We start from the raw sequence: 27,669 nt of genomic DNA, 5'->3' as shown, positions 1-27,669 counted from the left end.
ATCGTTAACTATATGATATTAAGTGCAAATTATTCATTGAATGTCAGAGTTAAAATCATATCATAATAGTTCATATAATAATCCGAGTTTGATATTACAATTAAAATGTAGTGACACAAACAATCTCGTAATAGAATTTATGTTTTATACAGGTAGTCTTTACCTCTATTACATTGAGATCATAATCATTTCATAAAAGAGGTTTTTTTGAAACTACATTTGATATTTAAATTCTTCAATTCTTCTGCTAACCGCTTGTCTGCTGTTTAAGCAGTAATTTTATAAACGTGGCTGTAAAGCAAGTACTTTAAGCATATTTTAATAAATTATACAAAAATTGTAAGAGTGTTTTAAGTGTGAATTTTAAGTTTATGGTCTCAGTTTTCTTTCTCTAAAGTTCTGCAGTAGGATTTGCTCCTTTTGTACAACTGTGAACTGAAATATGATTTTCATTTCTACAATGAACCAATACAATACAAATAAAAAATGCAATTTCACACACGCTCTCATTCGTTTGACCTATTTTGACTTTTAGCAAAACACGCCGCAATATTGATAGTCACGTCTATGTTAATGGAAGCCCTCTTATCTGTGATATATTAATTCTTGAATGCTTCATCCGGAAAAGGAAAATGGGCACTGTAAATAGTTATATTGTCAGTAGCGATCGCATCTCTTAAAAATTAGTTGTCAATATTCATCGTCTACAAAGATTGACTTAACTTATAAAAATATGTCAATCTGATGTAAAGCTGCTCTTAAATGGACATTTCCTTTCAAACATTAAATTTTTCATAGAAAATGACATGATCATTAACAAAACATTGTAAACAAAAATGTTTAGATATAAATTTGCATAGAAATGTTATGTTTGTAATGAATGTTGTTTTGTTAAAAAAATCTTGACCCTTTGACAGATAATAATACTTAATTTTATCAAAGCGGAGTGAACGCTCTTACATCCTTGCAATTAATAAGTAAAAATTACAAATTTTGATACCTTAATAATTGTGAACGATTCTCAGACCTACTATTATTTAAAGGTATTTATTGGCATAAGGCAACTTTGTTTAAGATGCTCAAGATATTAATGCATTTTTGCAATTATCTAATCGTTTTGCTTTGAGTTCTTATTTATACATATTCGTTTATTTTGAAACACTTTGCGGTAAATCTTTCAAAAGAGTTTGATTTTTGGCCTAAAAGAACATTTTAAAGAAACTGCTGAACATGAATCAAAGTTAAAGTTGCATAAAGTAGACAAAAATAACCCTGTTCGCAGCGGAAACTGGAAAGTGCAAGCTACTGTCCACGCCCATTTATATATTTAACTAAAAACTAATTTTCATTTAAGTACAGACTAACTGAAGCAAATTTACAGATGTTCTCTATATCTTAGTATATACGAAGTATACCTTAATAAGATTGGTTTAAATAAGTTAACACTTTTTCATTGACAACATTTAGTTCTTTTTACTAGATGTAAGTATGGCTATAGCATCATTGATTTGTAATATCAATATTATTCGTCTTTAACATTTAAATGTAAATACATAATTCACAATGCCTGTATTTTTCTCTTGATAAAGAATACTGTCATAAAAAAATTTAAAATTGCAAAGCTTGTAAAAGTTTCTTTTTGGTATTAGGTAGACAAAAACAAAGCCTGGAAAAACTGGAAAGTGCAAGCCATTGTCCACGCCAATTTATATATTTAACTGGAAAAAAACTTTAAATTTCATTTAAGCACAAACTAATTGAAGCAAATTTGCAGATGTTCCCTATATCTTATATATACGAAGTATACCCTTATAAGATTGATTGGTTTAAATAACATTCATTGACAACATTAAGTGCTTTTTCTAGATGTAATTATGGCTATAGCGGCATTGATTTCATTTGTAATCTTAATATCATTCGTCTTTAAATATAATGCATAATTCACAATGCTTGTGCTTTTCTCTTGATGAAGAATACTGTCATAAAAATAATGATTTTCTCCTCAAGAAAAGAGGGAACATTAAATTAAAATCCTACGTGCTGTGTAAATGTTAATCACTACATTGAAACTACCAATCCTAAATGTCAGTCAATATCGCAAATCTCTTCATCACAGACTGTTTATAGAATAATGTTAAATCAAACGCTAAACAGCCTGGGGAAATCTATTTCGTTTGTTAAATTGGCGGGTAAAATCATTTTCCGATCAATCAACTTGAATGTTGTCTTTACGGGGATGTTATTTTTTCCGATCCTTAAAAGTCGTTCAGCACGACATTATTGTTGACTAACAATACTTTTTTTCTAGTTGGGGTGTTCCTATATTTTTACTTGAATAATGTTGAATCACCCTTAGGATATGTTACCTGCCTTTTACATTTGTCTTTTAGACATCATATCTGTGATATGCAGGCTTCATACCATCTAATCCCCTTACAAAATTCCATTTTATTCAGTTCCGCCCATTGTTTTCTCGTTTAGGGCACACACATTCTTTTACTTGGGGACCATACGCCGCTTTTTATTGAATGGCACGAAAGTGTCACATTGAAGGTTTCAGAATGAACACATCTGTGGATGTTTGTAATTTCAAAATTTTACAATTACCATAATTAAATGTGGAAAAAATATGATAAACAAGATCAACAAGAAAAGGCCGCGTTCAATGAACGCAACCCCCATATGATCCAGCAACAAGAACCAGTGGCAAGGAGCCCAGGCGGAATCCTGCTTAAGCCATTACCGTCCTTGAACAGGCTCAATGAAATCGAGCCGGCAACATTTTTAATTTTGTCTGGTTGAGCATTAATTTCTCTCTATTTTTACGTAAACTAATGTGGCTTAGAGAAGAAATATGAATACATGTCAGACCTTTAAATACAAAAAGAAAGTATCAGATTTGAAAAACATTGTTTAACATCCATTTCTATTTTCACTTAGTATTCTTAAATATGTCATGGAACATAAAATCATTACGAATTGGTATACACAACTTAATTATGTAAGGACAAGGACAAAATTAATAACCGAAGTGTGTGTTCGGGGGGAAGGTGGCAAAGCCAGATATTAATTTTTTTTTGGGCAGTTATCTTGTATTGTCAAATTATTACTAAACTGTATCAGGAATTAACGAAGATTCAAATTGCCTATCAGAAAATCATCTATTTGTTGGCGCTTGCTTATTTTCTGAACACTTTCCAATTTGTTTTGTCATTTGTTGTAATCAGATTGAAATTGGATGTATCATACTTATTTATCGTCATATTTCTCGCTATGTCAGCTTTCATTCGGAACCAAAAGCAATCTTATACACTTAGCATTTCCACTTGATGTTGATTTGTATTCCGTAAAAGACTGACGAATTTTATTTCAAACAGCGTTCTATTGACTAAATAACCATATACATAATGAATACAAGCTAATGAAATAATTGATACTTAGCATTGTGAAGAATTTTTCAGAACTAACCAATATCATTATTAATCACTTGACCAGTCATTTGAAGAAACAAAGTTTAACAATAAATGTGTCATTATATTTGAATGCTATAGTTTGTTGAGTAATGAGTCGTGAAAAAATATAATGTAATAATGTTAGGCTTAATTACGTAAAGCCAATTTTGTTCAAAACTACTGAAAAGAATTTAGTGATCACGGTTAAGAAAACAACAAATAGGTCTTAACAAAAAACGATAATAGTAAATTGAATACTTTATATACAAATGCCTTTTCTTCAAATATATGCTAGTACTTAAATTTATAAATGAATTGATTTCTTGGACAATAATTAAAATGATAAATGATAAAGCGTACCGTTAGTGTTTTAATAATTTCATAAAAACATAGAATCTGTAAATGCATGAATTTTGAAATTCCAAAACAATATAAAAATATCACTCATGAACAAACAGTGATGGAGTAACTACGTATCTATTTGGGATCTATTGTGTTGAACGTTTTACTTTTTTATGTTGACTTGTATTCCATCAGAGCATGATCTACTTCAAAACGACAATTTATGTCGTTATTGTTTACAGATATAGTCTTAAAACTTGTAATCGAGACTTCATTTTATATTGGCTTTTTCCTTTAAGGATAGGTCGTCAAGCTTTTTTGCAATAAGTATATTACTCTCTTGGAAATAAAAAACATGTTAAACTGATCTACTTAACTCTTATTATCTTTCTCCATTTTGTGCCAAAAAAGACGCTATTATTTCCATATATGCATGAAGAAGAAGTGTATAGTTTCTATGGGCAAATGAATTGCACATGTTCTTTTTTATTTCGTCTAACATTTAGTCCCTTCCTTGAAGATGTGCATCTAAAAAGACATATATGATACGTAATATAAATTAGCCCTTCAAATTAACCATATTTCTATAGCGATTCAAAGAGATTGCGGTTATGAATATAAAACAAATTTGTTCTTATCATCATATACAATGTAGCTCATCTTTAAAACTAAAACTTATGCTATTTTTTCATCATTATTGTGTATGAATGCTGCATGGTTTTTAAACTTTTCTAACAATTATGACATTGCGTGCTTTGTTTTAGTGAGTATTTATGACCGTAAATAGTAATTTAAGTGACGATTCTCATCTAGCGAAGGGAGTTCAACATTAACATTGGTAAATGTTAAAATTAAGTATTAAGAAACATTCTTGTGTTAATATGAGAATGACTATACTATTATAACATACATACATACATACATATATTAATTATTTACGGGAATAAAATTTTGAAATTTGATACTTATGGAGTCAGTAAATGCTTCACGGCTTGGATTATTGTTACGCTATTTCGCGTGTTTGGTGATTGAAAATGAATGCTCTGAACAGTTGATAACTTCTTCGATCTGTGTATAATTCTGACTTAACACTGTATTTCAAATAATTTTTCTCATCATCGTTGTCATTAATCACTTTTTTATAAAACATTTTGATGTTAATACTCACTTTCAAAGAACATTTTGTTCTTAACTAACATAGCTTTGTGTTCTATCATTTGACATTGTAAACCATTCAGTTAGTGAGATCATGTTAAAATGCTGAACTTTTAACGGTACTTATAACATTGCTTTTATTTTCTTATCTCTAAGCATGAATACTAACTAATTTAATCAATACTTGTATTAAGCATAAATATCTTTAAAAACTGCCAATGACCATTTTTTTTTAATTTGACATTCCTTACGTTACATTTGTTTCTTATATGCGAATTAATTTCTTGATACTGCACACTATTTTTACCCTTTTAGGTTAGAACTTTTTGTACTTTTAATAGCAGGAATAAAATCATACACGTAAAAACACACTATTTGTTTTGAAAACAAGTATTCTTGAATTTTTGCAGGAGATGGAAAAAAAGTATGTGCGTCTTATGATGCTGTACATTCTGATACTGAAAGAGTTGAGTCACAGCAAACGTCGTTTGCAATCATGAGTAGGTATATTAGTGTCGATGATGAAAAACCCTAGAAGGTTGAACTACGATTTTGTTTTTTATTTCTTAATTCATAAAATGAAAAAAAAATGAGTAAAGAAACGCTTAGCAATAAGATTATTTTATTCCATTACTAAAACAACCTTGTGATTAAAAAACAAACACATGCATTGATTCAACAGTAAACAAGCTTGAATTCATTTTAATATTTTCCATAAATCACCCAATCAGACGCAGTTTCAATGTTCTTAATATTTTATATCTGCATTAGGAGCTACAAGGATGGCTGCGATGTTTCCAGTGGTGGCATTGGTAATGATAACAATAGCTGTTATCCTGGGAATTATTGGCAATATCAGACGAGACATCAAGACTCTTTTGGCAGCTGTAGTGTCTATACTTGGAGGTATTTCTGTAAAATATCACAAACATTTTTAACACCAGAGAAATGTTAATATGGTGATAAACATGACAAAATGTGATAACGTGAAATATTTGAAGACCATTTTAGACATCACACAAAAACATCAATATCAATTTTGGCTTACAATGAAATTCTTGATGAAAGGATGAAGTCTTGACTAAATTTCCATATTTTTGCTTTTAAACTTTCTCCTGAATACTTTGTGGTCTCCTGTCCAATGATGAAGTCTCTAAATTTAAATATTTTAATCAATATATCCTTCATTCATATTATTATTTGATAACAATAAATATCAGCTGAATAATTTTTATCGATTTATTCAATTTCTGACAAAATTGAATGGAGTAGATGTTAATTAACAACAATTTATATAAAAAAATGGATATTGATTGATAACGGCATTGCCATCTTCACTTTTGCCATTCAATTCATAAAAATGATAGTTACAGCGCAAAAAAATTAAATCTATTTCTCATTTTTTATGAAAACTGTATAGAAACATTTTTTAAACATCTTCATATCACACTTAAAACATACCAGATAAAATATTTAATAACTGTTGAAAGTAATCGATGAAAAGACATCATTTTCTGTTTACAGGCCTAACATTAGCTGTAGGCATAATCTTTTATATATCTGCAATAAACGACGAAGTTGGTCATAGAACCAAAGACAAAGAAGGCAAACAGTTTGAATATGAATACGGGTGGTCATTTTTCTTTGCTGGAATGGCGTTCATGATAGCAGAGGCGACGGCTGTTGTGTTTGTGACTCAATTTATGCAAAGGAATTCAACTACCGACGACATGGTGAGGATAATTCCAGGACTTGAAGACAAATTGGAAAGTACAGATAAAGACGATAATGATGATGGAGCAACGAATCCGACGATTGTTATGTAAAGCAAGGAACCAATATTGGACTATTACTTTGATATTTGTTTATAAGATTACTTATTTCCATAAGGCAAATCCAATATTTGTGAGGAGAACAACGATAAATACTCAAAAGGAGCCTTTCATTGTTCGTACAAAGTAAACGACTAGTTGCTCATCTTAACAGAAATATGACAAACATTGTGATATATGTAACAACCGACTTTTCCAAGGGATTATTTGTATAAGTAACGATTCCACTTTGGTTGCCTTTTAAATAAAGCAGAACAAATATAATTGACTAAAATGCTGTACACAATGTTGACACTCATGTATTAAAAGTGTGACTACATTGATCAATAACTAGTGATTATTAGAATTAAGTGTGCAAGAGAGTTGCTTCAAAAATATACATAAGTCTCAATAGAACTCATTAGTGTAGTGACATTCAAAGGTAACAGGTGTATATATAAAGTTACAAGCAAGAAGTGAGTCAAATGTATTGGTAATCATGTTTATTTCTATCTATGAGTGGAGATTTGCATTTGTCTTGAACGTCCTTTTTAGCGACGCTTTTACTGCGAGATATATCACAAAAAAGAATAAACAGTGTAAAACTGTTTGCAAATTGGCAATGAAATGAAAATAAAATCTTTTTTATGACAATTTAAGCTCCTTTTGTGTCGATACAATTGTGTCACTGTGTTACTGCACGATTTAATAGGACCGAAAGATGCGTACAAATTTTACTTGCTTTGCTATAAATCCTAACATAAAACTTTTGAAACTGCGTGTTGAATTTTGCAATAATTTCATTTTACTTATATTGCGCTTTCGCACCGAACAGTGTTAAACGACCTTTTTGTTTTTAATTTAGAGGAAAATGAGAGAAAATGAATAATTTATTGTCAAAAATGTCGTCATTATTTTCGGAAAATGAGTTCTTTGGGTATGAATATTTACGAGCTACGCATAACACAGTGTCATTTTGTAAGGTCCGGATTAATTAACAAATCTTCAAAGTTTTCCAATCAAGCAATTAAAAAGAGATATCCTTGACATGATTATGGACACATATGCTGATGTTTGCCGAAGTTGTTTATTCAAAATTCTACCATTTGATGTTTAAATATTGAATAATGCTTATGTCTGTGCCAGAAGGGGGGAGCGGGAAGTTGGAGGAGTGAGGACCTTAGCTTGCATTTTTACTTCCGCTCACAATCAAAAAACGAGTTAGCAAGACTTAAAATTTTTGCTGTTTTGATAATTATGGGTTTTATTCAATCGTTCCAGATTTATTAAGATATTGAATTAAGTTTCTGGGAGTAATATACACAGTTAAGTTTGATATTTCTGTATATACATGTTTCACTCAAACTTCTCAGTGACACTACAGATTTGTTTCGTTATTTCCTGTAAATTACAAAAATGCTGTTTAACTAAGTCTTATCTAAACTACATGCATAAACATAGACCTTAGAATTTTAGTATTTGTCGAACTTTCGGTATACCCGAAGATGACCACATATCTCCATAACCATAAAGTGCAAAAATAACCAAGTAAACAAAAGTATTAAACTCTTAATGTTGATGCATTATGTGATTTTCTTTCCAAAGTTTTAGCATTGTGAAATGCATCTTTATTTTTATTTGTTTTGAATTATGTTTGTAAATAATTGTTTTAAATAGATACGGTTCAATGATTTTATATGCTGAGTTCAAACATAATTTGCAGACACTGTGACATAGCTTTTAATTTGAACATATTTGTTGTACTGTCAAATATTATGGTCGGCAAGTTTTCACGGCCGGCATTTAAATGAAAGAAGTAGTATGCCTTGCTTATTGTTCGCTATCAAGTTGTCTTTGAGTGTTTATCATTCCTGTTACAGTGTCAAGGAAATCGATTCATTACAATGTTACTTGGCGATGAACATGTATATGTTTTTGCCAATAAATTATTTGACTTGACTTGACATTTTTAAGTGAATAACTAGTGTTTAGATAAAGATTCCCAATTGAAAATACATTTAACATTTGTTTCTTACAAAACATGTACATATATTTTATATCTGTTTCACGTATTATGATGCACAATTTTAATAAAATGAGAATACCTTTTTCTCTTCCTTTGTTATATTTAAAACATCCTGCTTCAAATAATTTTTGTTACTGTATTTATTTCTCTCAAAGAGGTTCACCCTTTGTATCAGCTCTTGATCTGTCCTACTGTTCCACCTCTGCATAGCGACCATCCGTAGAACAATCAGCTGCTCACAGCAACAATTATTTCAAAAATACTTACCGGATTAATTTCCCATCCGTTATTCAATGATATATGAAACATGAAATTATGAATATAGAATAGATATGTAATGCGATATAATCATTTATAATAAAACCGATACATCATGATATCTAAGTGTCAAGTATACAGAAAAGTTTAAACAAATACATGTTACGAAATTAGAGAGCATATATGAAAGCTTCGTTTAAATTCCGTTGGAAAAGATAAAAAAAGCTTTCATTTCGTAAATGTTCTAATTTGTATCGTTCTGTAGCATAGTTTCTACAAGCAATACACACTTTTCTACTATTTTAAGTAGGGTTATTGTTCTCAGAAAGACCTTTATTCAGAGGGTAAATTTATACCAGATTGCTAAATTTGATTTAATAAGAGGATTCATTCGGACACAATTGGCTTCTCAATGTCAATGGTATAAAGTGCATTGTAATATACGGTTAAATTTTGTCGTTTTTTATTCAATGATAAATTGAAATAATAATTCCTTGAGAAATATATTTTTTGAAATAATATTTTTTACATTTTATATTAACATCTCATGATAAAAAGTAACATTTTCATATATTCGGTACATGATTATGACATCTTTATCTCATATAAAATAAGATACCAAAAATGCATTTTTCCTTTCGAAGATCCTAAAATGTAATTTCAAGGGGTATTCGATTAAATATTTTTCTTACAGAACGTTCTTTACACATTGTTTACATAAAATGATTGTGACGATATCTTGTTCATTTGCAGTCGTGATATAATTTATATATTATGATGATATAGCTCCAGATCATTATTGTATACTAATAACAGCGTACATGCTGTGATATTTTTTTTGTCTTTTTTTTTGTCACACCAACAAAGTTCGAGCGGGTACCTCAGTGGAACCACCGACGTTCTGTTACATAGCTGAAAAAAACCTCACACGAAAGAATCCAAGTCCCTGGTGGGATTCAGACCTACAACGTCATGGGACAAGTGGTCTGAAGTCACCAACATTAACTATTCGACCAAGAACGCCCCTTATATCCAATGCAGTCATAAAAGGAAATATTTAAGAATTAAATGAAATTGCTATAGCTATAAAATTCATACTTTTGAAAGATACACTTAAGGAAGAGATACCACACTTTGACATTCATTTTCTTACCAAATTTATATATATATATATATCTGCACTCATTGCGTTCAATATAAGCTTTTTTTGGATGTAGATATTATGGATAGGTTCACCTTTTTTTAGAAAGTTAGAATTAACATGTATAAAATTGCGACTTTTTGTATTTCCTCTTTAGAAGGTCACAGTTTTAACTTGATACCTACAACAACAATATGTGAACATGAATCAAAGTTTGTGAAACTATTAAATAAGAGTACAAAATATCGTCTTGGTATTTCCGCTCTCGATTCTTTTCTTACAATACCATTTTATTAATATTAAACCCATTTCGATCACACAGATTTGTGGTCAAATTATTCAAAAGTCGATTTACTGCTTTAATTTTTGACTTGAAAAACAAACGTTTTTATTAAAAGCAACACAGATCTAATTATAACACCTTAGTTTGTGTTTGAATGTTTTACACAATTTTATAGTTAAGTCACTGTGGTAAAAGAAGCTAATTTCATTGTATTTTTATCATTTTAAATTTTATTTGTGTATTAGTGTATAGATAATCTGTCAACATACTAATTTGAAACCTTTCCGAGGTTTAACTTTACAAAGAGTTCATACCCCCGAGGAAATGTTGCAAACGTCTTAACATCACTCATGAATCAATGTACTATTGACTAGAAAAGATCTGCCTGTAGAAGTTTTAACATCTAAATGACCCTTGCAATACATTAACACCTGTATGATTTCAGCAAAAACACATTGAAAGCACTGAACAATATGTAGCACAGAACGTGCAGTAATGTCCCACAAAGGTCTATACAAAATACTCATTCGGTATCATTAATCCAATTGCCAACAGGGCAAAAGAAGCAAAATATCATATATATAACGAATAAATTATTTAAGGAAACTGTAACAAGATACCAAACATAAAAATGTATTGAGAAATAAAAATGATAGCATTTCAGAGACACAATTGGCCTTTAGAATGATGTTATATATTGCCAAATCTATTATAATTTGTATCACGTCTATATTTAGACATATAAATAAATTTATGTAAAATTTTCTCGAGATCCCTTTCTGGAAATAACTAGAACTAGTATCAAATAAAGAAACATGGTAGTGTATCGTGAGTGATTAAGTAGCTCAGAAGCATTGCGAAACCGGAATTGACTTTTATTTTCTCGATTGTCGATGATTCATTATTTGAATACAGACAATGTTTCAAATTTATCTCTTTTTCACGATTTCCTGCCTTTATTAGTAGGACATACCAGTATATCTTGGAAATCTGTAGCCGCGATATGTTATTTAAAACGCGTAGCGCGCCAGACTGTATATTAAGTATAGCGTATACAATAAGTAGAAAATTCTGTTATTATCGATGCAAAATATTGGAAAATTATAAACAACAAAAGAAACAAAACAGTGAATTTGCAATTTAAAAGGTCACCTAACATGGAACCATTACCGTCCATGCTCCTTTGAAACGGCTATTGCAGAATCTAACATTTAAATAGAACTTATTTTAGCTATCAAAAAGTATACTATTATGAAAAATATAATATTTCTATTCTATTTGTATGCACTAATAAGAGTGTTGTATAATGAATATATATGTTTTTTTAAAGATTGAAGCGTAATAAGTTAAATGATAAAAATGTCAAATATTGCACCATAACTCTCTACTAGATGGTAAAACTGTGTTGCCGATGTTTTATTTTGTTTTGTAACTTGCTCATTTGATGAAAATAAATCAGCGTGTATCTAAAATTATTTATCTCCTGTTATACAAATTGTATGAACATTACATGAGTAAACTGTGCCTTTTCACGTTGTGGGCCTATTAATCAATCAATTGTATTTGATTTTCTTGTCGGTTACTAATATTTCCTTTTATGTATTATTAAAGTGATTATCCTGCTCATGTTCTGCCTGTGCCATGTCCTGTTTTTGTCTTGGGTCCTCCTGGGCTCCTGGTCGCTTCTCATTGTTACTGGGTCGTGTGGGGGTTGCATTCAATGAACGCCGCCTTTCCTTGTTGATCTTGTTTATCATAATATATTACGTTAACAACTTCAAATGCATTCAATGTTTATAACTGAATGTTCGTATACCAACCCGTAAAAGAGGAATATCAAAACAGAGTTTGTTAATGTTTTGTACGTACTCACCCCAGCTTTAATACGGTACGCAGTTTGTACTCTTCTAAACATGACGACGCGCCCTGTAGTGAAGTACCGTTGCAAACGTCTTTACCAATATTTGTTCAATATCTGATGGAAATAAACGTCTCACTTATTTGATTTTCAAGAAATATGCTGCTCAGAAATAATTGTATTCCGTAAGAGTATTTTGACATTTACAGTCTGTCATTAAGTATGTACTTCGAGTCAGACTATGCACACTTAAAGAATTCAGAATATGCTTTTGGGAATTATTGTATATAATTTAGGGTGTACCAACCGTGAGGCGCATAATGCACAGAATATATTGAATTTTTGTAATGAAAGCATACGTTATTTGTATTATGTTCTAATACGTTTTCATCTGCTGCTTTCCTTTATATGTCACACTAAACATTGATATTTTGAAATGAGTATGTTGCAAGGACACGTGCGAACTACATACACTAAGTTCAAACACACATACAATGGCTTCATATATTTTCTCAACTATTATATTATAATTATGTATGACAAATTGCACGTAAAAACTAAATTGCAAAAGAAACTCTGTATTAGGTTTTCAGCATAATATTATTGATATCTTTGATCGAAATCATATAAATTTTTGTAGTACTACCATTTTAGGTTATTTAATCATTTAAACGTATAAGTTCATATGTGTGGCGTGTGAAATAACAAAAATGAAATAACAACCAGGAAAAATATAGATTAGATTTACACAACTTAAATTTGTTAACATTAACGACTGATGGTTTCTTGTAATTTAATTTTGAGTACAGAGCGTACTCGTGATTGCTTTTACTGACAGATGTACTTGAATGAAATCATTAAAAAGAGTCTTGAAATGTACTGAATCTAACGTGATTACAACAATTTGACGCTCGGGGAAATGTCAAATACTTCCTTATTTTGTGATTTTCTTACACATGAAGCCATTTTACTGAGAAGAAAGATGACCTGATTTTTAGAATACTACATGGATGTTATTCAAACAAATAAATGTAAGATTTTAGACAATATCGCACTGGAAAATATAGGTTTTGAACATATTTAAACACCAATTTAACACTTTGAGTATGCACGTTTCTTTGTAAAGTCCTACAAGAGATTGCAAAAATTATTTTAAGTGTTTAGACAAGAGAAATTATTAATTTATTGATAATAATACTTATATAACTGCAAAATATAGATATTGCAATTATTTTCCTTGTTATTGTTTTTCATTTCTTAAAAGAAAACATGTTGTAATAACATTTTCTATGCCGATTATTAACATTCATCATCATCATATCTGAACAATTTCTCTTTAAAGATGCTTAACTTTGTAATGCCATACGGATTACATTTACGCAAAATATGGTACATCAGGCACATTTTATTTCTCAGCAGTTGGCAAATAGTTTGCAATCCTAAAAGAAAGAAAAAAAACTCAAACACTTTCTTCTTGGATTCAAAGAGGACATTCACAAGATAAAGATTACAAGATAACTAAGTTGATACAAAATAAAATGTGTTAATCAATGATAACTTTGTCCGTTTTGATCAGATTTCAGATGTATAAGAATTGAAATGGCACACGTCTTTAAATAGATTTTTCCTGACCACAAATCTAATAAATGGCTACTGTTCAGTTTTAGAAATGAATATATATATGGGCAAACATTTTAATTGAATGGCACATCACCTTTTCATGATAGCGTTTAATAAATAAAAAAATGTAATCCCTAAAGAACTTCCAAAATGACAAAATTGAAATTGTTGCAGGCTCGGTTTGACAGACCGTAGTGTTAAGTGTAAGGTACCAATCATGTTCCTAGCACCGGATTACAGCTACAACTTATGAAAAATAAAATGTATTTAATATGATAGCTTATCAATTAATCGAATATTAATTATATTTGAGTAATAAATCGACACAATTTATTTTATTTATTTATTTAGTTATATTTTTGTTAGTAAATTGACAAAGTCCCTTATCAACGGTCAAACTTTTTCAGTTACGTTTAATGTTTAATGAACTATTTGATATATGTGTTTAACAGAAACTATCTATGTTTATAACTGAATGTCAAAAAACAACACGACAACAACAAACAACCATACAATATTGATACAAATAAACAATAAAAGAAAAACAGCACATGTACGTATGTGTCCCAGTTTCATTTTAAGTTAAACTTCGCAAAAAGAATCTCATGTCTGGCCATGATTCGTTGATTTAATTAGATAATTGTGTTCTGCTCATTTTTAGATATCAAAATATTGTCTAGAAAAAAATTAATTTGCATGCAAAATGTTCATATTCAAATCTTGCCAACGGCAAGGGGGGGAGAGGGTGTAATTTCCGATCCAGCTAGCGAGGGACAAAATTGATCAACCAATTAACGGAAACTTGCTTGCAGCGTCTCAAATTGTCTCATGCGTAGATAATTTTGACTCTTACATTTATAGACACAACATTGGTCTAAAACTTGTTTCCTTATTGTCGAAACATTATTGTTTGCAAACTTAAAGTGGACAATCAGAGCGATAGTTTGAAAGGGGAATGTGTGCTTCTATACGTATCCATCTCTAATGGGTCTGACCTTTTTGATACTATTCCCGGTAAAATGTTGAATTCTGCTTAAGCCGGAGCTAGGGGGCTTGAGCGGTAGCTTTAAATTAACACATCTGTTCATGAACAGGCTCAATGCAACCGAGCCTGTAATATTTTCAGTTTTGACGTGTTGAACTTTCTTTAAAGATTCTGTTTTTCTCTATTTTGAAAAATATCACTGTTTTTAAAATAGTGTAGATTGATGCTGTTTAAGACCTCTAACGTATATTTATATCACTAGACTATGTCTATATTTAATTATTTTACCTAATTGATTCAGTATCAACGCTACAACAACACAAGTATTAGTAATATTTAAATCGCTTCTTCTCAAATACAACACGTGTACTATCATATGAATTACAACCGTGAAAGACATATACAGTAAATGCATGTTTACAATTTTCTAGAAACAAATACTTTTAAAGAGCCAGCTGTGACAAAATAATGTCAGTCGGAAAATAAACTTTAACAGAATGTCGATATCAAGTGATATATCATTACTTTATAATACCACCGTATGACGTTCGGGAAACAAATCCTGATACATGATTGTGTGATATGCTTTAGAATTGCATTTGCACACTGTCATGAAAGAAAACGGATATTTTGAAATGAAACTGAAAGCAACACACACATTAAACAAAACAAAAAAAAAACAGTTTTACGTAAAGGTAAGAGAAAATATGCATTTTTTATAACTTAAAAAGCTAGAAAACACAATCAAGTTCAAGACAATAACAATTCCAATTAATACAAATATATTCAAACATTAAGAAAGCCTCATTCATTGTACAACTTTCATTTTCATTATTATTGTCCCTTTTTAAGTTTTACTAAGATATTGGACACTTTTCAAGTGAGCTGAAGGACAAAAAACAAAGGTCGAAAACGTGGGCATCGACATTAGCAACTGCGGTTTCAATGAGCATTAGCTGGATAGTGGGAACGCATTCCAATTACTCTCCTGTAGATATAACTGATACAGAAAATTATTCTATTTAGCGTAAAAGTAAAATGAGCTGAAAGCGTTACCAGCAATATATAGGATATAACTATGTTTCAAGTACCGTTTTGGCTTAATACTTATGTTTGTAAAGATGAAATGTAATTCTAAGACTCTTTCATCTTTAGACTAACAGAATATGTCAGTATTTTTTCTTTAAGTACATGATAATAATTATGAAACTGCAATTAATACAGATTGGAAAAAATGTTAAATATATTATTACAAGTTAAGTATTAAATATTGCAATTTAATAAAATCAATATAAACACAAAGTCAAATAATGAATATATTTTAGTTGATTTTTTTAAAGTAACAGCTACCAATTATGTATCTATTTTTATAAATTCAATTGCATTCTTTGTTCTTTATGGTTTATAAATTAGTCACTTTAAATGCCAAGCTTCTAAATGTGTATTTGTGTATTAAGGGTAAAAATACTTCATCGATGCACGGTATAACGAGAAAAACTGAAATAAATAGAAAACCTCTTCTCATTACTTTCTTCAAAAAGTTAAAACAATGATGAATAATTCATTTGTCAAGGAACAATTTAATATTATTCATTTTCCCGATATTGTCAACGCACTTTTAACGTTTCACATAATTTGATTTATTCCTTTTTAAAAGTTAAATATCAGTTTGAGTATCAATTTTATGTGAAAATGGTGGATCATTATTCAGAATCAACGTTAAATAGCATGTAATGATTTCCTTTGGGTATAAAATTATCAAGGCCCACAATGTTAAAAAGCGGTACTATCAAAATAATTGACAAATAATTAATACAAAGCTCAGGAAACTTTTTAGATTAAACGTTTAGAAAAAATATTTTAATGAAGGTTCAGTGACTGATTTTGTCGAAAAATAGTTGACATGTATAGTCTTTTAACAAAACATATTTCTCTAAAATTTTATGTCTTTAATTATTAACTAAGTGACAAAATTATTCAAATGTTTGAAATAATATAATATTTATAAAATATAATATATAAATATAACAAATTTAGCTCATGATAACACATCGAGGGGCATCGGAAAAAAACTGATCAAAAATTCTGAGATAGATGCCAATCTGCAATTTATTTTATTAGAAGGGAGATGTTTTTCTATATTTGAGCCGCGTCACGACAAAACCAACATAGTGCGTTTGCGACCAGCATGGATCCAGACCAGCCTGCGCATCCGCGCAGTCTGATCAGGATCCATGCTGTTCGCTATCAGTTTCTCTACTTGTAATAGGGTTGGTAAGCGAACAGCATGAATCCTGATCAGACTGCGCGGATGAGCAGGCTGGTCTGGATCCATGCTGGTCGCAAACCCATTATGTTGGTTTTGTCATGGCACGGCTCATTTGTCAAGTATTGTTATATCAATAACAGAAGTACTGACGTAAATCATTGAACAAAACGAACATTAAGTGTTTGCTTCACTGAAAAAATATGATAACTCCGGACAGTTAAACCAAAAAAGTGAACATCATGGATGAAATCCTCTAAAGTCACATGTTTACTATATCGTACGACAACGTTTATTGAATTTAGGTGATGTGTTGGTAGTTTACCCTCCGCGGATCATGGCAGTTAGCTAAGTTATTTATTGAATTGTGTACTCCATAATTTTCTGCTTTACTTACTTAATTCATACATGTATAAGGTTATCAATTTTAGAAGTATCTAAGAACACCTTTGAGCGCGCACACCAAGTGTTTGGTGCTTCTATTGAAAAGATATTGGGATACGTGTTTATCCAGTACTAAATTAGTTTCAAAAGTTGTGGCAATCTATATTATAAACTATATTATTTAAAAAGTAAACATCTCACTCACTATTTAAGTTAAATACTATCATAATATTTTTGTATTACCATGGAACAAAAATGTACAATTATATAAAGTGTAGGAACAAATGTTCTTGTTAAAGAATATGTGTATTTTTATAGAATCCTCAATTACATTGAGTTCAGGATCCTTTTATAAAAGAGGTATTAGGTAATGTATTCTAAATTTATGTTCTGGACTTTCCGCCTGATTGATCTTAAAGCAGACTCTTTACACACATTTTTGCGGAGCAAGAATTTTTAATCGACAAGCATTGTGGATTAGAATAGTAAACAAAAACAGTTTCTTGTAATTATAAGTTTTAAGCATAATTATGATCTTTGTTTCTCTACCTTTGAAGTACATGAAATTTGTTCTATTACTAAACTGTGGCAAAGGGGGTGATAAGCTTTACTCTAAGAACAAAAATAGCAATTTCACACACGTTCAAATGTGCCTGACCTATTAAGGCTTTTAGCAAATCACACTGCGATATTGATAATCACGTCATGGTTAATGGATGCACTATTTTCTGTGATAGATTTCTTCTTAAATGCTTGAACTGGAGAAAGGAAAATGGACTTTGTAAACAATTATACTGTCAGTAGTAATATCAGCGCTTACAACACTGATGGTTATGTTTTATCCCTTACAAAGATTCTCAAATCTATCTTCTCTTTTTACTCTTTTTCCAGCCGTTTGTCAGAGTGGACATACCAGTATATTTTTGTTAGTTTGTATCCGTGATCTATTTTTTCAAAACGTGTACCAGACAATACTGTTTATTCAGTAAACCGTACAAAATAGGTAGACAATCTGTTATTATAGATGCAAATAGTTGAAAATAATATACAGCCACATATATGAAAGAGCGAATTGGAATCTGAAAGGTCATTCAACAAAGGGAAAGAGCAAATTGGAAATCTGAAAGGTAGTTTAACAAAGTACAAATGTACAATAAAAAGGTCAGAACCAGTTATATTTCATAAACGACAACAATAAGTTATTTTTTACGTTAACGCTAACGGCTAATGTAGAATTTAAAACTAGAGTAGAACTTGCAATAGCTATCCAAATAGTATACCATGATAAGAAATATAATAATACAACTTTTATGAAATTGTATGCACCAATAAATAGTGTTGAACAAAAAGCATATATTTTATATAGATTGTAACGTAATACGTTAAATGATAAAATTATCTAATGTTATTACATTAATTTTAATAAAATGGTACACAAAAGTGTTTTGCGGAAGTTTTTGTTTTGTAACTTCAGTGAATACTTAATGTAAATAATTCAGCGTGTACAGCAACAAACAATAAAACAGATACATAAAAAGCACACACATGCCAATATTTTGTACGAGCTCTGCTTAACCACAATATGGGATAGGTATCCGTCTAAATATTTACGATGCGAAAAGTTTACACCCTTTTGTAAAGAAGTGTTTGAAATGTCTTTACTTCACCGTAATTTGATCAATACCGCACGGAAATAAACATCTCAATCTATTAATTTCCAAGAAATATGCTGTTCAGAAATTGTATTCCGTAAGAGTATTTTGACATTTACAGTCTGTCATTAAGTATGTACTTCAAGTCAGACTCTATGTACACTTCACTTCAGAATATGCTTTCTACAATTTATAGCGTACGGACCTTTAGATCACACAATGCACTGAATTTTTATTATTATATCAATGCGAATCGTTGATATTGACAAAACATGTAGCATTATGCATTGTTACGACTGTTTTCTTTTAAAAATTTCAATCATTTATGTATTCTGATATAAATCAGAAAATCACGTCATGTGTTTTTCTGTAAGTCACCTTTCAGAGATTATTTAAATAAAATTATGGAAACTTGTAATTGTTTTAAAATTACTTATTTTCGTTCCATGATTTTTTTATTCGAGAAAATGATGCTTGTGTATCAATTCGCACACACGTTGGTTAGTCACGAAACACACACGTCGCCTTATGCAAAACAATATTAAAGGTTTCAATTTCTGTCATTATAGCATCACTTGATATTAAGACCAGAAAAAGCTTTATTATGTTTTGACAAAAATTGCGGAGACTGTGGAATGTGCTAAGACAATATATTGATTCATGAAACCAACATTTCAAAGTGCCAATCATTTCATGTCTTGAGTCAAACTAAATTATGCCCATGATGACTTTTCCTCTCCATTTTTTTTCGCATTGACTTGTTGTCACATTAAGGTATTAAATCATATGAAACAGTTTTTACTGTCATTCCAATTTCTAGCAAAGTAAATGACCAGAGGACTGAGCTTAACTTTTCAATTTCATTCAAATATTATTTACATCAGCTCATTTTTTAAAAAAGCATTTGAGCCGCGTCACGACAAAGCCAACATAGTGCGTTTGCGACCAGCAACCCATTATGTTGGTTTTGTCATGACACGGCTCATTTAACTAATTAGAACAACTCGCAAGTTCGCTCCTGGATTTAAGGAGAACTAGTATCACATGAGGAAACACGTTGGTGTTAAGTTAGTGACAAAGTAGAGAAGCATTGATTTACAACGAAACGGTCATTAACTGTACTTTCCCGGTTAACATATAAAAACTGCCTCATTCTCAAATCTATCTTCTCATTTTACTCTTTTTCCAGCCGTTTGTCAGAGGGCACATACCAGTATATTTTTGTTAGTTTGTATCCGTAATCTGTTTTTCAAAACGTGTACCAGACAAGACTGTTTATTTAGTATACCGTACACAAGGTAGACATTTCTTTTATTGCCAATACAAATGTTTGAAAATAAATAACAAGTACATAAATGAAAGAGCAAATTGGAAATCTGAATTGTCATTTAACAAAGTGAAAGAGCTAATTAGAAATCTGAAAGATCATTCAGCAAAGTGAAAGAGCGAATATATATAAAATCTGAAAGGTCATTTAACAAAGTACAACAAAAAAGGTGTCGGAACCGATTATATTTCATGAACGACACCATTTAATTATTTTATACATTCACGCTCCCTTGCAACGGCTAATGCAGAATTCAAAACTAGAATAGAACTATGTCTTGCTTTAGCTATCAATTTAGTATATCATTTTGAAAAATGTCATATTTCAATTTGTTTGTTTGCAGTTGTTTGCACAAATAATTAGTGTTGAATAAAAAACATATATTTCCATAGAATGTAACGTAATAAGTTAAATGATAAAAATGTCTAATATTGTTACACTAATTCTAACAAAATTGTAAAACAAAAGTGTTTTGTGGATGTTTTTTTTTTTTTTTTTTTTTTTTTTTTTTTTTTTTGTAACATAACCATTTGATATAAATAATTGAACAGCGTGAACAGCGACAAACTGTAAAATAGAAACATAAAAGACAGATATGTCAATACTTTGTACGAGCTCTGCTAAATCACAATATGATCTTGGTATCCCTCTAAAAATGACAATGCGAAAAGTTGACACCCGCTTGTAAAGAAATGTTGCAAGCGTCTTTCCTTCACCGTAATTTAACCAATACCTCACGGAAATAAACATCTCAATTTTTTTTTAATTTCCAAGAAATATGCTGTTCAGAAATTGTATTCCGTAAGAGTATTTTGACATTTACAGTCTGTCATTAAGTATGTAGTTCAAGTCATGTACTTATGTAGTACTCTATGTACACTTCACTTCAGAATATGCTTTCAGAGAACAATTGTATACAATTTATAGCGTATGGAACTTTAGATCACACCATGCACTGAATACACCGACCGAAACTTTAGTAATTATATCAATGTTTAATCTTATATCTTATTTCCTTTATGTTCTAATAAGTTTGCATATACTATCTGTCTATTTTCTTTAAACAAAGCATTAATATTTTCAAATGGGAATGACGTCTCAACAATATAGGGAAGTTTACATGAATGTGCTATTCTGATAGTATGTTATGTCCGAGTTTATGTGCAAAGTTGTATTCTCACAAGCTCGTAAGACGGGTGGGATTCATATTGATATTTATATATAAAACATAGGGCGCGAGATTATTCCCGCTATTTGAATACATGTCTGTTGAAACGATCGCGTTATCAAATTTGAAACAAAATCATGTTTCAGACTAAAATTATAGAAGTATTGAAATAATATGCATAACATTATTACCTTTTATTTGAAAAGTTAGCGCATTTACATCGATGGTGTAACATGTGTGATAGATCTTTAAATAAACTTAATTGGGTTTTTCCTTCGGCGTCGAACACAAATAGTCCGTCATTTTATTTGACAAAAAGCACAATCTAGCCGATAGAATTCAAGGTATTGAAATATGAAAACTCTTCAGGTAAAAATGACTATATTATCCCAGGAAAAATGTATATAATTAACACAGATTAACACAGATACATTTACTTCATATAGTCTGAAAATGATATAACGTGTAACCCCTGAATGACTCATTATAAAGAAAAACTGAATTACAAATGAAACTGAGCTTGGGGTTTTATCATATTATAACTGATATCCACAATCAATATAATATGATGTTTGGTACCAGATAATGTTATTTTTCTTAGTAAAAGTGGTACAAACTGTTTTCAAATAACGGTTTTCATTATATTTTATATTTAATCAAGCAATAAACGGAAAAATATTCTTCAACATTCTGTTGTTATTTAAAAACGTAAATGATTGACGTATTTAATGTCTAAACTATAGACTACAGTATCTTTATGAGAAAATATATCAAAAACAAATGAATATAAGTATAAAACGACGCTGTAAAACATTCTTTTCTCTAAATCTCATGTAAATTCGACCGACTTCAGATATTTCTTTATATCATTAGCATTTTGAAAAATGTATAATTTACGATCATTTTTGCTGAACCTGATAGTAACAACTATTTTTAGACACACAAATAACAAAATATGAATAATTGGCATGTGCTTACGACAGCTATATTCTTATGTGAGAAAAAAGCCGATCGACATGGCAATATCTTATAACAAAATAGAGAAATTTAACAGTTCTATAAATCTCCCGATAAAATTACAAAACAAATCTTAATTCCTTTCATGCTTGAAATAACAAAAATCCAATTAGGTAAGACAGGACTGTCTGTTTCGTGTAATTTAATTTTGATTTCAGAAAATGTGTCGCGGCTGAAGTCTCGATTGATTTACAGAACGAGGTACTTGACTGAAATCTTGAAAGATTTAGAAACCTTAAAGTGTATTGAACTTACCGCCGTGACAACAATTTTACGCTCAGACAAATGTCAAACAATTCCTCTTCTTGTCATCTTGTTATACCATAAGTCTTTCTGCTTAGAAAGTACTTGACCTAATTCTCAGAATTTGCAAGAAAATGTTATGAATCAAAGAAGACATTGTGTTTATATTACGAAATTAATGCAAGATATTTCTGCAATATTGGAATAGAAATTCTTAAGCACTTAAAATAAATAAAGTACAACCCATAGAATCAAGTGTCCTTGTTATATTTTATTCGAAATTGCAGAAATTATTTAAAATGTTAAGACACGAGAAATGATTTATCAAATATTCCGTTAAAACTGCAAACAATACTTGTCCATTTATTTTTACTGTTATTCTTCATTTCTTAGAACCACGTGGTTTATAATAAATATTTTCTGTGCCAGTTATTATTTCTCTCTGACAATCATTATATGTGAACAAATTCTCATTAAAGATGATTTATTTTGTAATGTTTGACAGTTTAAATTAACACACAAGGTGATATCAGGACGAATCATATTTATTCCTCAGTAGTTATCAAGTCGTTTCCGTCTTAAAACTTAAACAATTAATTCCTCGGATTTCTTTTATCCATTTAATTCAAAGAGAAAAGATGAAAGATGATCAATAATAACTTTGTCAGTTTTGATCAAATGTCCGAAAGTGTAAACATTTATTTGACCTACGATATATGAATCCTATTAATTATATATGTACTGTAATCATATGAATTTATAATGTTATTTTTCTTAATTAATAGCGATAACAGGTGCTTTTGAAGGCACTAAACAAAGATTATATATTTAAATTGATCTCTTTAAATCCTTTAATATAATTAACATTCAAACCTTAAGTAATAGGTTAATAAATAAATCCTTATTCATCTATGATTTGCACACCATCTTTGCTGGTCTGATTTAAATACAACAAAAAATAAAACGAGCATTTTCCCACAAGTGACAAAATCCTTTTAGGTCGGATGATAGATAAATATATCTAAGAACGGAAACTTTGAAATTAGCCTGTGCTTGTTTTTCATATTGCAGCGGAAATTCAAAAAAATGAGGAGTATTGTTAAATACATAGTTTTATACTTATTATTATCATATTTTCATTTTGTGAACAAAACTGACATCTCTTATTGAAGATAAATCACTTAGTATCTTTATCTTAGATTTACTTATGTGTCGACCTTTTTTAATTTAGAGATTTCCTAAAGATTTCAAAGTTATCAAAGTTTTGTTGGAAATCCATTTTCCTTTACTCTATATGTAGTAACAACATCTCTTGTTTAAGTGAAAACCAATGAAACATAAACCACTCTATAGATTCATTGAATTCATACTAAGTTTTTATACCTCCATCATTTTTTTTCTAAATATAGCAATCGGTTTACGTGAAATAATGGTGATGCATACTGTTTTCTTCTTGTTTTGACACGTATATTTATAATAGAAAACTACGATGATAAAAAAGTATGGCTCATTAATTATTAAGTTCATTAGATTTTGTCTTATTAATTCATCATTATCAACACAAATAAAACAAAAATATCATTCTATTATTACAATCATTTTTGGAAAATCACTTCAACTCGTTTTATGTTTGAAACCCATTTCATACACGAGGGGCACATAAAGTATAAACATATTTTCAATCTCCTTGAAACAAAAAAAACTTTGTAAGGTTCAGCCATGACGTCGACATAACTATTTCATTTAAAAACAGTGTGTTAAGATATTAAGCGATATATAATAACTTTTTTATGCCTTTGTATGACATTTGGAAATAAAACTCGATACACGATTGCGTGATGTTTTCTTGAAATTGCATTTGCGCACATTTCCGGAAAGTAGAATGATATTTCAAACTAAATTTGAAATTAAAACAACAAATAATTCCTTCTGATGAGTTGCCGTATGGAATGTAATCTAAGTATTTTTAGCATTTTACAATGCAAACTTATAGTTATTTGAAACCTTTAATGTTTGAGTAATATAACGCAGGTTTTTAGTTTTACGTGAGCTATCATTAAGGCAAAGAAGTATAAATTAAGGCTCGAAAACGCGGGCATAAACAGTTGCAATTTCCGTTTCAATCAGAGTTAAAAGAAACATTTAATTTAGCAGAATAGTGGGCACGCATTCTAATTACTCTCATGTGGATATAAAATATATGCACAGACAGAAGAAAATTCATTTTATGGTAAAATGTAATATGAGCAGAAAACATTAACATCTATATATAGGAAATGAAGGACACTATACATTGATTAAGGTCTGATTTATTACGAATGTTTTAAACAGCCAGATGTATACTCTGTTCAGACGTTTTATTTATGGGGCGTCCTTGGTGGACTGGTTAAGGTCGTTGACTTCAAACCACTTGCTTTCAGCGCTATGGGTTTCGTATTCCGACAGGGACTTTGAATTCTTTCTTGTGAAGAAATTATACAGCTTGCTTACGAATCGCCGGTGGTTCTACTTCGGTGACCGTTCCTGACAGAAATTATGCATATAATGGCATTTTAGGTCTTAGACTACCTTTACAAGTATAGTTGGACAGTCACCATGTTACATGTACCTCTAAAGTGTTAGTGCGACGTAAAACCGACATTCCGTAATCTAGATGGAAAGAATCCGAGGACGCTGTGCGGCCCGGACCTACAGCGGTTAGAGTCAAGGTGTTTGAAGTCAGCGACCTTAAATACTCCACCAGTCTTTAAAGTAAGCAGGGATATCTAAGTAAATGATCTAAATATTAGTATTTTTGCATTTTTTGATGCTTTAATTGCTGATGATATACTTCTTCTGCCATAATTGAGCATAGAAAAACGTATTTAGAATAGAGCTATTTGGTATCTTATTTTTTTTATTAATATCGACTTAGACATTTGATATTGGCATATTGTTAATATAACCTGACATAATAAGGCATCCTCAAGCAATATTTTACAAATGAAAGACTGGATATTAGTTTACGATAGAGAAAACAATGTAAGAAAACACTTTCCATTCTTTGCATGGCACACAAGTTTACGTGCAATTGTATATACAATATTTGTTCTCGTTGCAAAATCTACCAGAGACGTTAAATACCACCTGCATTATATCACATGTTATTTTTGAAAACCTGCATTACCAACTGTAGATCACCCTTGGCAGTAAGTTATCGATAATACTTAGAATGAACAAAACTATCTTCTAATAAATGCCTTTAAAACCGGGTATACGAGAGAAGATGTAGTCAATTATATTATTCAAAATACCGTAGAGTTGGCTTTAATGTGTCGTTATGATAACATATTTAATGTGTACACAAAAGTTTACAACGGTAAAGCAGTGAATATAATGTAAGATAAGAAATAGAAATGCCTCTATGGTAAAGTTGGTAAAGTCAATAGGATGCCATACAAATTGAATTTGATCACGAGTTCGAGCCTCACAAGGTGTCTAACCTTTTTTACTTGTTTCTTCTCCTATTTTTTATATTTTACATTAGATGCAAAAGAATTGGAATATAAAGACAGTTCTTTATACTATCGAATAATTTGGATAAACAGGAAATAATGATATTATCCTGTTTATTTGTAGTATGTAATAGTCATATTACTTTTGCAGTGCACGAGTATTTCGTGCCAACTTAACTGTAGTTGAAACAATTTATGTACGTGTATGCATTCCGTTTAAGGTTGCACCAACTTGCTAAATATGGCTGCATTTAAATCAAGAAAGTAAAATGAGAAGTTAAAACAAAATAACACAGCACTTATAATCTTTACAAGAACAAAATATAAGATATTCTTACTTGATTGATAATTATACAGAAATGTTTGTGGAAAAAAGTACAACCCGAACCTGGCTATTTTGCATTGATATTTAATTATAAATTTACCAGACAACCTTACCTACTGCGTTATGCTGACAATTGGTAAATTTGTCGATATTTTATGTATGGCAAGCCTGCTTGACTGAAGATAATAAACACAATATGATAACTGTTTTACACCGTTACAGTGGACTTGACCACCGCGTCACTAAATAATTCTCCTAAACGCATAGTACTTCCAATGATCATGGAATAACATGAGAACTATCACCAACTTATTTTCATTTTTTTCTTTCTATTTGTGCAAAAAGGTAAGATATAAACGCTTATAACAACACATAAAGTGTTATTAACTTTTAGCATGTTTTTGACATGTACACCCATAGTCGTTCTAGTTCTATGTTAAATGTTTAAATGTAAAGTTTAGACATGGGATCGATAGCCATGAAAAACTATGTTTAATTTGATTGGTTAAATGGCGTTTGGGTTTCCAGAGACAATACAGTATTTCAAGGGACAATACCGTAGGGGAATTGTTGTCTTATTTTGATCAATTTGATCGGATATGTCATTTAGTTTAGATATAAAATTAATGTACCAATCATTGAATGGGTGATTCAAATATTAATGTTACTATATTGATTGGTGCCTCACTTTTATAAATATCTCTTAAAAACATTTAAGCAGATTCACCTTAACATGAAGCGTGATAGAACAGTAACACATTCCTATGAAAATCATTTAATATCGTTTTCGTTGGTGGTTGTTCATGTATATATATATTATACGTCTGCAATTTTCAGACTACATATGAAATATTGTCCGTTC

General features: G+C 30.3%; 1 protein-coding gene across 1 annotated transcript; it reads left to right on the top strand.

Moving 5' to 3' along the window:
* The first annotated feature begins 4,815 nt into the window (after positions 1–4,815).
* Positions 4,816–8,524, top strand: LOC132744462 (voltage-dependent calcium channel gamma-5 subunit-like). The gene is made up of 3 exons (XM_060733182.1): positions 4,816–5,449; positions 5,721–5,855; positions 6,474–8,524. The coding sequence occupies exons 1-3, from the start codon at positions 5,446–5,448 to the stop codon at positions 6,773–6,775; spliced, it is 441 nt and encodes a 146-aa protein (XP_060589165.1). The 5' UTR covers positions 4,816–5,445; the 3' UTR covers positions 6,776–8,524.
* The last annotated feature ends 19,145 nt before the right edge of the window (positions 8,525–27,669 follow it).

Source organism: Ruditapes philippinarum, unplaced genomic scaffold (genome assembly GCF_026571515.1).
Source record: "Ruditapes philippinarum isolate M1 unplaced genomic scaffold, ASM2657151v2 ctg5010_1_1_1_1, whole genome shotgun sequence".
Classification (NCBI taxonomy): Eukaryota; Metazoa; Mollusca; class Bivalvia; order Venerida; family Veneridae; genus Ruditapes; species Ruditapes philippinarum.
This window is presented reverse-complemented; position numbering and strand designations above follow the sequence as displayed.